Genomic DNA, 13,787 nt, shown 5'->3' with positions numbered 1-13,787 from the left:
TTGCCAGATGATACAAAATTACTAAAGATAGTTAAGACCCAGGCAGACTGTGAAGAGCTACAAAAGGATCTCTCCAAATTGGGTGACTGGGCAAGAAAATGGCGGATGCAATTTCATGTTGATAAATGCAAAGTAATGCACATTGGAAAGCATAATTCCAACTATACATATAAAATGATGGGGGTCTAAATTAGCTGTTCCCACTCAAGAAAGAGATCTTGGAGTCATTGTGGATAGTTCTCTGAAAACAACCACTCAATGTGCAGCGGCAGTCAAAAAAGTGAACAAAATGTTGGGAATAATTACAAAAGGGACAGAAAATATCATGTTGCCTCTATATAAATCCATGGTACACCCAGATCTTGAATACCGTGTGCAGATGTGGTTGCCCCATCTCAAAAAAGTTATATTGGAATTGGAAAAGGTTCAGAAAAGGGCAACAAAAATTATTAGTGATATGGAACGGCTATTGTATGAGGAGAGATTAATAAGACTGGACTTTTCAGCTTGGAAAAGAGACAGCTAAGGGGAGATATGATTGAGGTCTATAAAATCATGACTGGTGTAGAGAAAGTAGATAAGGAAGTGTTGTTTAGTATTTCTCATAACACAAGAACTAGGGGTTACCAAATGAAATGAATAGGCAGCAGGTTTAAAACAAACAAAAGGAAGTATTTCTTCACACAACGCACAGTCAACCTGTGGAACTCCTTGCCAGAGGATGTTGTGACGGCCAAGATCATAATAGGATTCAAAAAAGAACTAGATAAATTCATGGAGGATAGGTCCATCAATGGCTATTAGCCATGATGGGCAGGAATGGTGTCCCTCGCCTCTGTTTGCCAGAAGCTGGGAATGGGCGACGGGATGGATCACTTAATGATTACCTGTTCTGTTCATTCCCACTGGGGCACCTGGCACTAGCTACTGTCGGAAGACAGGATACTGGGCTAGATGGACCTTTGGTCTGACCTAGTAGGGCCATTCTTATGTTAAAATCCTCCTCAAAACTCTCTTATACCATGATGCTTACAAAAAATTTGACACTGGTCAGGGTGCTGGTGTGCAGAGTATACTGCCTGTCATGCTGTCCAGTATTGTCATGTCGTGTCCTTGTACTGCCCTGTCAGTCTGTAGCTGTCTGTTGTCTCCTGTCTACTTAGACTGCAAGCTCTTTGTGGCAGGGACTGGTTTGGTTCTCTGTTTGTACAGCACCTAGCGCAACAGGGTCTGATCCATGATTGGAGCTCCTAGGTATTACGTATCAGAGGGGTAGCCATGTTAGTCTGGATCTGTAAAAAGCAACAGAGTCCTATGGCGCCTTATAGACTCTCAGACGTATTGGAGCATAAGCTTTTCTGGGTGAATGCCCACTTCGTCAGACGCGAAAAGAATAATCTAAAACAAGAGACAACAGATGGATAGATGGGAGGGCAAGGAGAGGATGCCTAGAACAGTAATGTTATTAGCCACCTCTTAGTGCAGTTTAGCAGCTGGAGACACGGAGGAGAGCCATTAGCACATCACCAACCAGCTCTCTGCCCGTAATTATTGAGTGCTCCATGGACCACAGTTTCAGAACAGCTAGTTCAGCGTCACATTCAGGGCTGCAGTTGGGCAAAAGGTGTGCAGGAACTGATCCATTGCAAACAGCACAGAGCTGGAGTTAGTGGAATAGCAAAAGGTGTCTGAGTGAATGAAGTTTTTCTCCACTGGATGGTGCTGCTTGTCCAGGTTATCAGTAGCACCTCCATAGTGTAATTCTCCAGGGGCAGTTTGGTACAGCGGAGTGCTAGTGTTGGAACTGAATCACTTCGCTTGCAGGATGATAGGTAGTTTACATCTTCTTTTTGGAAAGATTACAGTGAACAGATATCTCTGACAAAGAGAATTGTTCTTTCCAAAACTCCTTTGGAGGAGAAGGGATTTTTCACTAGGAGAGTGGTGAAGCACTGGAATGGGTTACCTAGGGAGGTGGTGGAATCTCCTTCCTTAGAGGTTTTTTAGATCAGGCTTGACAAAGCCCTGGCTGGGATGATTTAGTTGGATTTGGTCCTGCTTTGAGCAGGGGGTTGGACTAGATGACCTCCTGAGGTCCCTTCCAACCCTGATATTCTATGATTCTATGATGGCTGCAGCACAGAGGTTGGATTCCTGGCTCTACCACAGATTTCTTGTTGATTTTAACTAAGTCACTTCACTTCACTTCTCTGTGCTTGAGTTTTCCTATCTGTAAAATAGGACTAACACGTCTGCCTCAGAGAAATGTGAAGATTAGTACTCTGTCTGTAAAGTGATTTGAGATCCTGTGATTGAAGGTGCCAGGAAAGTGTTACAGATTTCAGCTTTGAGAAGCTACTCTACTAGGTCTTGGAACCAGGGTTCTCTGGGGAATATGAACCTTAAAGCATCTTAGATATATGTGGCAGCTTTACACCTGTGTAGGATGTGCCAGTTTAATTCCTCAGGTTTTGTTAAGCCATTATCCTGCATAATAGTTACAATAGACAGATGTTATAGCCGGTAGGAAGTGCTGAACAGGTGGGATTATAGTGATTTGAGGAAGGTGAAAGGAGAACAATGATGAGGAGACTTCAGGCTAAAGGGGTAGAGGAAAAGGGACAGTGTAAGACGTGGAATTGGGAAGGAGACATTAGTGTACTTGAAACCTTCCGTATGTGTGTGACTATGTCCTCTTGAATTGATCCTCCTATGCTGCACTGGTTGACTTTTTTAAAAAGTACAACTTTCTGTGGCTTAAAGGGACACTGGCCAAGATTTTCAAATGTTGTGAGATTCAATGTTCAGTTCAATTTTCAGAGGACTGGTGATCATTATTTTTTGAAATCAGGTTTCTTTGAGGTGTGTTAAGTTGGTTGCCCAAAATCACTAGTTAGCGTTGTAAATTTTGGCCAGCATCCACATAACTCCTTTTGGTTGAGATTTTCAAATTAGCTTAAGGAGGTGAAGTGCCCAGTTCCCCGTGAAGATCTGTGAGAGTGTTGGGCACTTGGCATATTTAGGCCCTTTTGATCATCTCAGCCACTTTGTGTTTATCTGTAAACACAAACAGTCCGTATGTTATTGGTATCACTGTAGATTATCAACACTAACAGAGCTTTAGACTTTTCTCCCTTTATGCTCTATTAACTTCTTGAATTTTTACTCAACTTGGACAGTGAAAACAGGCTGGTCAGTTTCACTTATGGAAAAGCATACCGGAAGTCACATAGAGATCTCTCTAGAAACCTCTAAAGTTTTCCAGAGAATGAGATCCTTTCTAGTGGTATTTAACCATCTGATGGAATTTTGGGGTATTCCATCAGCAGGGTATAATTTCCTCTTAAATCCAATAGGACTTTTCTTGAGGGTGGTTTTTCTGTACTGCGCAGGGTAGTTACTAGCGCTTCTAATGCTGCCTGGGAACTTTAATGTTAAAAAACACGATTGATTTTGTTCATCGCTGTGTTTTGTGGATTTTTTTTTTTTTAAGTCGGAGTGTTTTTTAGAAGAACCAGAATTGGGGCCAAACCAAATTGTGATCCTGTACTCTTGTTCCTATTTTCCACAGGTGCATTTAGAGGAATGATGGTCTTGTAGTTAAAGCATGGAATTGTGACTCGGGAATTGGGTTCAATTCCTGGCTCAGCCACAGAATTTTTATGATCTTGAGCAAGCCATTTATCTCTCTGTGCCTCCATCTGTAAAATGAGGGGAATAATACTTCCTTTTTCTGTTTAGGCCCTGATCCTGCAGACAGTTATGCACATGCTTAACTTTGCTATGCCAGCTTTACTTCGTTGGTTTCAGTGGAAGTTAAGCATGTGCGTAATTGTTTGTAGGATTGTAAGCTTTTCAAAGCAGAGGATCTTTCTTACTGTGTCTGAGCACAATGTGGCCTTCATCCTCATTTGGAGACTCTAGGTGGGTGCAACTGTAATACAAATAATAATGTCATCTGAGTTCTCAGATAAATTAGCCATTCTCTGTGCAGCCCTTGAAAGTTTTCATCACTTTGGGGCTTGTTCTGTACTTGTTTGAATAAGCAGGCATCTGTGACTGGTTATGTTTAGGGTTTTTTTTTTTTATTAAAGCAGTGATTAGATTCACTATAATCTGACATTCAGGGAGGAAGGATGGTCCAGTGATTAGGGCACTAGCCTAGAACTTGGGAGACCTGCATTTGAGTCGCTGCTCTGCCACATACTTCCTGTGTGACCTTGGGCAAGTCTCTTAGTATCTCTGTGCTTCAGCTCCCTGTCTGAACAGTGGGGCTAATAGCACTTCCCTACTTCACAGAAGTGTTCTGAAGATAAATACATTGAAGATTGAGATGCTCAGATACTTTGGTAATAGGGACTATATAAGTCTGTTTTAGATTCTGTTTGGAGGGAAAATAATGTCTTGACTTTTTTTTTTTAATTGCATTATCAGCTTCTGTGATATTAAATGGAGCATAACATTTTTTCCCCCTGCTGTAGCCCGTAAAAAGCAGAAGTGGTCTGTGGATCCTAGAAACAGCGCCTGGAGTAAAGATGAATCCAAATTTGGCCAGAAGATGTTGGAAAAAATGGGATGGTCCAAAGGAAAGGTATGGTCTAAAGGGAAGTAAGTGGACTTCCAGAAAAGCAAACTCTCAGGTGTTGCAGAATTTGAAATACTGAGAGAGATCTGGATACAGGAATTACAGGCAGCTCTTAGGCCATATCCTTTTTAGTAGGTACTTTACTGTTATCCAGAAATCAGTAGCAGGGGGGTCTCTCCTGCTGTCCTGGTTCCCTTTTTTTTTTTTCCCCCTGTTCTGCTCTCTTTTGATAAGGAGATGGGTGACCCCAATTCAGAACTGCAGGAGCTACAGATGGGCCTCCCAAATGCTGACAGCTGCCTGGGGTGTAAGATGGAGCAGCTCCTGAAGCTTCTCTAACTTTTGACAGCTTTCAATGACCCCTTATGATCTGCTCTTCCACACAGAATAGCCAGAGCATTGCATCAAGCCACAACTCTTCCCACCCCAGGAATGCTCCTATGATAGAGAGCTCTGGGTGGAGGCCAGCGATCTTCCAATGCCAGAAATATTCCCTGTTGGCCAATAAAGACATCTCTGCTACCTCTTTACAGTGGCTCAGTTTCTATAGAGACCCCACAGAGCCCAGAACTGAGGCCTGTGTCTCTTCAGCATTTCCAGGTGCTAGTTACCTGACTAAACGCAAAAGAGAATGGTCTTCATTGTTTTTGTTTTTAAAGGCATCTCTCATCTCGGGTATTCCTCATCCGCCGTTTATAAAAAAAAATAATAGTTGTGGCTTTCTTGAGTTTAGGAGACTCACAGAACTTCTGATGAAAGAAAAGAGGTGCTCCTGAATTTCTCACAATAACTGTGTTGACTTGGGGAAGTTGCTTAAAGAAAAGAGGTTTTTAACTGGCTCTGATTTTGCACTTAGTTGCTGGAGCAGAATTTCGCATACAGACTGCAACAGGTAGGGCCTGATCCCAAACCTATTGACATCAATGAGTCCATTGGCTTCTATAGGTTTTCTAACTGTGATTAATAAACTTCTTGATTTGTAAGCACAAATGCACATTTGTTAGTGCTTTTAATGTGATGTGAAAATAAGTATGAAAGCCATAGGATTTTAAAACTGAGATTGAAAGGATGCTGTCAAACATTCTGCTCACATTGGATAAAATCATGCTGGCAACAGCCATGTCCAAGCACAGCTGTTATCTTAACTAAAGTGGACAGAATTTTTTTCCTGAAATATCCTAAAACCATGCTATAAGTCCTGCCTACACTGGAATTACAGCTAAAGTGGGGAAAATTCACTGTCGTCTGGGCCCATGTTAGCAACAGTCATGTTTAAATATGAGTTATTGCTACATAAAACAGGTTTTCAATCATAGGGCCTCATCTGCACTACTCCCAAATACCGTGATGTGGCCTACAAGTGTTCTTATGTGACTTCTCCTTATCTGTGTGGCTAGGAAATAATAAACAGGCTAGAGAATGAGGTCTTATCTTTGATCGGTACCTTGGCTAAAACACGGTATCCTAGCATGGGCTTAGCATGTTTGGTTTTCCTGCCACCTGGTGGTGGTGGTGTCCTGATTAATCATGCACAACTCAGTGATATTACAACTTTGGTGTTTTGAGAGGGACATAAACAATAAGTTAAAAATACACAAATTCTCAATGTGCTGCTTATAGCATTTGCCTGAATTAAATCATAGGCTAGAAAATAAATAATATAAATTGTGTCTTGTCTGTATTTCGAAAACAAATGGTCTTTCGGTATGATACCTATATTTATCTTTAGTGTTGCTCCTGAAAGAAGCTTACAATTTGCCTTATATTCTCATTAGGGTCTTGGGGTTCAGGAACAAGGGAGCACAGAGCACATCAAGGTTCAAGTGAAAAACAACACACTTGGTTTAGGAGCAGCCATAAATTACGAGGTGAGTACTAGTTAGCTTTGCTGCCAACCCAGGTAAGAATGTGCTGATTGTTGACAGCCCCTTTATGTAATGGGAAGTGAGTGAAATCTATCATCAAGTTTGTGTGGTGTCAGGATAATGATGAACATCTCACAGAAGAGAGAAACCAGCTAACAGCGGTATTGGTACAGTTGTGTCCTCTTGGTTTTTTTTGGGGAGGATGTTGGAGCGAGGAGGCAGCGGTGAATAATGGGGAGAAGGCTGCTCAGAGATGCCACTTCCCACAGACAACTGAAATGTTTGTTTGCTGGTAGATATCCCTTTGTCTGCTTTTACTAGGCCTGGTTTCGTGCCTTCCTGTCATTCTGCTCCCTATTCCTGGAACAGTCCCCATTTCCCGTTGGCAGTCGTGGGTTTGCACAGAATGTGGGATCGAGCCCTAAAGGCGCTGTCTGAGTCAACATCTGAACTGACTTTGTGTGTTCTCATCTTTTGTGCTGCAGGAAAATTATGTTAGCATTTCCTGCCTGTAGCTGAAAACAACTTGCCCAGACTGGGGCATGACAGAGCCAACAACAGCTCAGTATTGTTTGAAGACTTTACAACGCAACTCGTAGGCACTTGGAGCGAACTTAACGAGCTGTAGTTAGTGTTTCTACCTGTGAAACTTTAGGGGATTCCTAGTTGCCCTTTGATGTTTAGAGCTAGAGGATGTAGAGTGAGACTCTGATAGACCTTTTGATAGGATCTTTTGCCTCTTATTCACTTGGGTGCTATTTACAGGACAACTGGATTGCTCATCAAGATGACTTCAACCAACTTCTGGCTGAACTGAATAATTGCCACGGGCAAGGTGAATCAGGTATGTTAATACTTGGCTATATTGGGTGCTGGAAGTTTCACTGAGAATTTCCTCTATTTTTCATTTCTTAAAAGGCAAATTAAGGTCCAGTCCTGTGGGCTGGTGATACTTCTTGCACGATGCTCATCCCCCTTCAACTCTCATTAAAATGAATGGGAACAGAGGGCTCAATGCCACGCAGAACCAGGGTGTTAATTTTGATGAGAATGTATATGAATTACATTTAAATTCCATAGATTGTAATGGGCTTTGAATCAGGCCCTGGTTAGGGCTTTTCAATAGAAAAGGCAGACAGGTGTGTTCCCTTTATCTGGTGGGATATGCAGAAGCAGCAGCTGGCCACTGAAAAACAGCCTGAGGCAGTTCAAAGGCGTGTGACACAAACATTCTCCATTGCCACACTTTACCTCTTGTCAGCCTCATTGATGCAGAATTGTGTCTGGCTTTTACCTAGTGGCAGTTTCTTCAGCGTTTCCCTTTTTCTGCCCTTGAGAAACTGCTGTTTGCATGAGCTGGGGTCAAAACCTACCTACTCTTTAAGTATGGTGGGGTAATGTGATTTAGTTGGGCGAAAGGGAAGGACATGCAGAAGCAGGAAACTTGTCAAAAATGTCTGAAAAGAGCTGTCTCTTGGTCTCAGAAAGTACTTGGGCCTGGTCTATGCACATGCTGGTTTAAATAATAGGAACATACTAAACTGATATAAACAAGATTTAAAACGGTGCAAGCGTCCACATAGTGCTGCATAAGTTTAACTATCTCGATCTACCATCCTGCCTTTGCTTAGACTGGGGCAATTTTTATGTGCTGACAAGCCGTTGGGCTCCAGGTCTGCAACCGTTAGTTCCCTGGTGGGGCCCCATTAAAGTCAGTGGGGTTCTGCCTGGGTGCAGCGTCTGGTCACAAATTATCAGTTGCAGTATGTTGGCCTTAGTGAATTTATTCAAAATATTCAGAGCAAACTGTAGCTGCTAATGAGTTAATCCTAAAAATGACAGCAAGAGTGTGGGGTTATTTTGGAGTTACGAGGAAGATCAAAATCAGTTTTTACGGTGGAGAAACTACAACCTCCCCTTAATAAGCCGCACACCTACAGGGCTGCGATTGGTATCCTGGTCCTCAAACTCTAAGGGCCAGATTTTTAAAGGTATTTAGGTGTCTAAAGATATAGAGAGGTGCCTGGGTCATTTTCAAAGTGTCTAGTTCTTAACTTCCATGGAATTTAGGTGCCTTTAAAGATCCCACTGGGAACCTCTCTACATCTTCAGGAATCTGAATACAATTAAAAATCTGATCATAAAATCCTACTGAGCTACAGGAAGTTCCGTTAGCTGTAACCCCTGGGAAGACCCTAATGTTCTTTGTAAGTTGATGCCATCCATTAAGTGCTTTCAAAGGTGGGCAAGTGTCACTAACCCCATTTTTACAAATATGGAAACTGAGGACCAGAGAGGCTTAAATGGCTCATCCAAGGATGCACAGTGAGTTAGTGACATTGAAGGAAGCTGTCCTGGTTCCTAGTCCTGGGCTGTATCCCCTAGGTAGACCATTGTGACCTCTCCAAAGTTCTATGCTGTGCTAAGTTTCGATATCAAGGGTCTTCAAAAGATATTTATGCTTGGCTCACCCCCATGGTATCTGAGCACCCATTTAGTTGTTCAGTATTCACGAAAAGTGAATAGGATATGGACATAAAGCAAATTGTTTTTAAAATGAGGGTGAATATTTCTCCAGCATTCGCCCAGCCCTAATACTGAGTCTCAGTAGTCAGTAGAGGAGATGATAATGCATCTCTCCAGTGAAAGCGCCATAGATAAAATTCCTGATATTGGATACTGAAGTTCCACCTTACAGCCACAAGAGAGTGCTGGTGTCACTCTTGCTGGAAGTGTGAGATTGCGATTGACTCTCCACTGAGAATTCTTATTTCTGAGAATGTTTTGTGTTCCCCCTGGATTAGACAGCAGTGGACTCACAAATGCCTCATTGTTTCCACACAGAACCTGTCCACACAGAACCTAACTTAAAGTCGCTCCTATATATCAGTGTGTTTGTCTTCAAGAATTCCTTTTAGATGACTTGGTATGGTGGGCAACAAATGATAACAACAGACTCTATCTAGGGGTTGTACATAAAGACATTGTACAGCACTTAGAAGCAATCAGGTTGGCGGGCCATTGTTCTAGGCACTGTTGCCATATAAATGTTTAGTAACAAGACACTGTCCCTGCCCTGAAGAACTTGCATCTTTTTTCAAATTACTTTTATAACAATTGGGGGTAACAATAGCTGGGAAGTGGGGTAATAAGATCATCTGGTAACGTATCTTGAACAGCACTTACCATGCTCCTTTGATGTTATGTTGTGACCGGTTGATGGGACATGGCCCTAAATTGTGGTGTTAAATATACTGACATTTGAGTTTAGTGGTTAGCGTTTGTCTAATGGAAACGTAACCTTTGTGTTTTAGAGCCCTCTAGCGAGCAGAAGAAGACATTCAGTCTTGAAGAGAAATCCAGATCCTCCAGGAAACGTGTTCATTATATGAAGTTTGCAAAAGGTATGGGGCACATTGTTGTTCTTTCATGAACTGCAGGGTTATAAATATCTATGTACCAGGATGACACATACCCTCTGACTTACATTTGGCATTAGACACATCCATGTGGCAACCAGCTTTAAATTATAATACAGCCTTCCTGCTTTATTTGGCAGTTTTTGTTGGCTTTAGGCTGGTATTCTTGAATAATTCAATCATTGTAGGAAGCTGCTATTTAATAAGGAAGGGTGACTATTTTGAATGGTATAAAAGAAAAAACACAATGGTCCACGTGTTGAAAGAACTAACTAAAAGTTGTTGCTTGGACATCTGTACAGCTATATCCTGTGCAATCATGAGAGCCCCTCTTAGTGGTCATGTGTGTAAGATCAGTGATAAGCTTACACTTGATTGCAGTAAGAGGAAAGCCCTGTTACCAGGTCTTCTCTCTATCATTGATCATTGGTCTAAGTCACCCAAATAATTGAATTTAACTCCTGAAGTTTTGATTTTTTTTCTTCGTGATAACTTGATAACAGCCATCCTCTGCTTCTGGCTTTTCTTTAATAGTAATCCTATCTCTCTATCAGTTCTCTCTCTCTCTCTCTCTGTGTAAGTAAATAAAAATGTCATTGGAGTTGATTCTACCCATACATACTATTTTCCACTAATGGGTACTTTGTTAAAATATAATCCCCGGTATAATGTTGTGTTACACTAGTGAATGCATCACATAAAATAGTGGCAGTTGATTTCTGAATGGGGCCATATTTTAGTATTGGGGCTCCACCAAAGGCTGCAGCTAACTTTTGGTGGCATCTCAAGATGTCACATCACTCCTCCTTTCTTCCCCTTCCTCTGCTTTGTCTACCACTCCTGTATTCAGACAGCGTAGTATGCAGATGGGGATAAAGCTTATTGTAGGGCCTGAAGCATCACTGCCCTGCCCTTGAAAACGTTTTCAGAGACCTGTGAGCTGGGGCAATCTGGTACTTTCCAACGGTAGAAGTTTTGCTCTTCATGAGCCAAGATTAACCCTCACCCCACCCCCCAGCCTTGATGGCTACACTGTATCTAGAGAAGAAGACTTAATGCTGTCAAAGGCAGGGATATCCAGCCAGAGTTCGAGGAGACGCTTTCTCCCTGCGCTCGCCCTGTCTGTAGGGGGACACAGACCATGCCTCCCTCTAGCTTGGTGCAGCCTTCTCCACCCTGCTGCATCCAGTCAGCAGCATGTCCATCAAGGTGGAGGGAGAGGGGGTAGGGCCAGGACTCCACCCCTTCCCCGGCCCCTTTGGGATGACTTGAGGGAGTGCAGAGAGACATTTTTTGTCTGTCTGAGGACAGGCACTACAGTGGGCTTCTTGTGCCCCCTACCCATTCCTCCCTCTGCAAAAGGGCCAAGGACAATCCGCGTTTAGCATGTTGTCCCTGTCTCTCCCCCAGCCCCCAAGGCTTCTGGAACCCCACTGTTCACTTTTGACATTGTCCAAATGAATAATGGCTGCATTGCTTTGCTCTCCTCTCCCCACCCCTCCAGGAAAGGATCTCTCGTCCCGCAGCGAAGATGACCTGTCCTGCATTTTTGGGAAACGACAGAGTACAAAACCTGAGGTAAATCATATGAATGTAGGACTGGAAAGGACCCCCTGGGTCATCAAGTCCAGTCCCCTGCTATCACAGGCAACCCTGTCATAAAATCCCGTTTATAAACGTACCAAGTTCCATCTCAAAACTAGTGAGGGCAGTGGTGTGCAACCCGCGGGCTGCACGCCGCCCGTCAGGGTAATCTGCTGGTGACCCGTCAGACAGTTTGTTTACATTTGCACGGCCGCCTGCAGCTCCCAGTGGCCGCGGTTCGCCGTTCCTAGCCAGTGGGAGCTGCAGGAAGCGGCAGCCAGCATGTCCCTGCAGGTCGACAGGCTAGTACGTCTTTCTTGATCGTGGGTTCAACAGTATAAATCATTCCTCTTCCTTTAACATTTTTCCTTTTAAAGAAACCTATGCACATATCCAAATGTCTTGGTGCAAGTGAGATTTTTACATACTCTTCAAGAGCAATGGCTTTAAAGCCCCCATTAAAGCTCTGAATGGAAGGGCAAGCTTTTAACTGTTGGGTGAAAAGAGTGAGTTTAGTGGATGTTTTAATGATCTACTGCGGGCATGGCATAACTTCTCTACAAATCAGTCAGTATTAAGAATTTTGTTTTTCCTTTTACACTCTTATTTGCAGTATAGAATGCATAGTAGCTATCTGTTGTTGTTGGAGTTGCAGATTATGTACATATTGTAAATATAAAGTACAATAGTTAGCAAAAACTGACCAAACTCAGCAACTTGTTATGTTTCCACAAGAGAGCTGAATATTTACAAATTTTAAACCTGAGGAGCTTTTTAATGTCACCTTAAATATGGTGGCTTGGTTTTCACTTTTGTTGTTCGGTATGCAATACACACAGGCATAAATGAGTTCTGCTATTAAATATCTCCCAGGGACTCTTTGTTCCTTCAGGTAGGTAAAATGTGAAGTCCAAATTGGCACTTATAGACTCACCGATGTGAGTTCTGTAGGTCACAGCTAGGTTTGCACTTAATGTTTCAGTAGCATTTTGCTGTTATGGGGAGGGTGTCTGTCTTATGAATATGCAGAGTGATTCCCTTGTGCAGGAACATGACTAGTGCAACCAGGCAAGTGTTTTGGCAATACTGATGATCACTAGTGTGCACACACAGAAGGGACAAAAGAACGTGTCACAGGAATTATACTGCTAATCCTGTGGGCTCTCTGAAGTTGGTTGTGGTTAGAGGGAAGTCTGGAGCCTGTGTTTGAACTGAGAGGATTTCTTGAATACCATATGTGATGGAGCTAGACTATGCAGAGCCTTGTGCCAGCTCCAATCAAAAACATTTTAAAGCTGTTCTACAGCTTCATGGGAAGCCAGTGACAGGGAGCTTGGGAATAGTGTGCTAGGAGATCCTGTCTCTGGTGAGTGTTGTAACAGTAAAGATCTCTAGGCTATCAAAACTATAGCACCCCCATGAGATTGCAGGCTGTAACCCAAACTACGATACACTGCCTTGCTGTACTCCTGCAATTTACCATTTAAAATTTTTTTTGGTTTTAAATAAATGAAATCTTGGCAGGGAGAGAAAGTGGGCAACAGATCTGCTTCTTATGATAAGAATTCCCCAAACTGCAAGAATAACGCTACCATTAATTGAAATAACTGAGGCTAGAAGAGACTTAAAACCAAGAACCGTCCTGTCTTGTCAGCAACTGAGAGTCATAATCCAGACCTTCATTTTACAAGCCACATCATTTGGACTTGATGGATAACAGTTTGGGGAGACTCCATCAGCCACAATATAGCTGGTCTTAATGATCCATTAATTTATTGCAGTTTTGAAATTAGCTTTTGGACTTCAAGTCCATAGCAGCTACCAGAGGCCTAAGCTATCATATGCCTTCAATAGTTGAGCCCCCTTGATTAACGTCTCCTGTTAGCTGTATGGCCATGGGCTCTCTTGTTGAGGTGCTGCCACCTGATAGCTCAAGGTGTAGCAGAACCTGCTGAGACTTGTAGTCTTTTTATAGTCTTGATCACCACATTAAATTTAAGGAACTCATGGATCACATTTTGCCCAGAGTTATCCAAACAGTGATCTCACTGTAGAATTGTAGAGCTGTAGGACTGGAAGGGATGCTGGGAAGTCATCAAGTCCAGCCCCTTGTGCTGTGGCAGGACCAAGTAAACCTAGACCATCCCTGACAGGTGTTTGTCCAACCCGTTCTTAAAAAAATTCCAATGATGGGGATTCCACAACCTCCCTTGGAAGTGTATTCCAGAGCTTAACCACCCTTAGAGTTAGAGAGTTTTTCCTAATAACTTATATCTCCCTCACTGCAGAATAAGCCCATTACTACCACTTCTACCTTCTGTAGACATGGAAAGC

The 13,787-nt window shown here is 42.7% G+C and overlaps 1 protein-coding gene across 3 annotated transcripts in view; it reads left to right on the top strand.

The window, feature by feature from the left end:
* PINX1 (PIN2 (TERF1) interacting telomerase inhibitor 1) overlaps positions 1 to 13,787 on the top strand; it is a 78,137-nt gene that overhangs the window by 6,662 nt on the left and 57,688 nt on the right. For all 3 annotated transcript variants that reach the window (XM_045010785.1, XM_045010783.1, XM_045010782.1), the window contains 5 exons: positions 4,482 to 4,591; positions 6,361 to 6,453; positions 7,216 to 7,294; positions 9,765 to 9,854; positions 11,374 to 11,447. In XM_045010785.1, coding sequence (XP_044866720.1) covers positions 4,482 to 4,591; positions 6,361 to 6,453; positions 7,216 to 7,294; positions 9,765 to 9,854; positions 11,374 to 11,447 — 446 coding nt within the window. The remainder of the gene's footprint in view (positions 1 to 4,481; positions 4,592 to 6,360; positions 6,454 to 7,215; positions 7,295 to 9,764; positions 9,855 to 11,373; positions 11,448 to 13,787) is intronic.

This window comes from Mauremys mutica, chromosome 3, assembly GCF_020497125.1.
Source record: "Mauremys mutica isolate MM-2020 ecotype Southern chromosome 3, ASM2049712v1, whole genome shotgun sequence".
Taxonomy (NCBI): domain Eukaryota; kingdom Metazoa; phylum Chordata; order Testudines; family Geoemydidae; genus Mauremys; species Mauremys mutica.
This window is presented reverse-complemented; position numbering and strand designations above follow the sequence as displayed.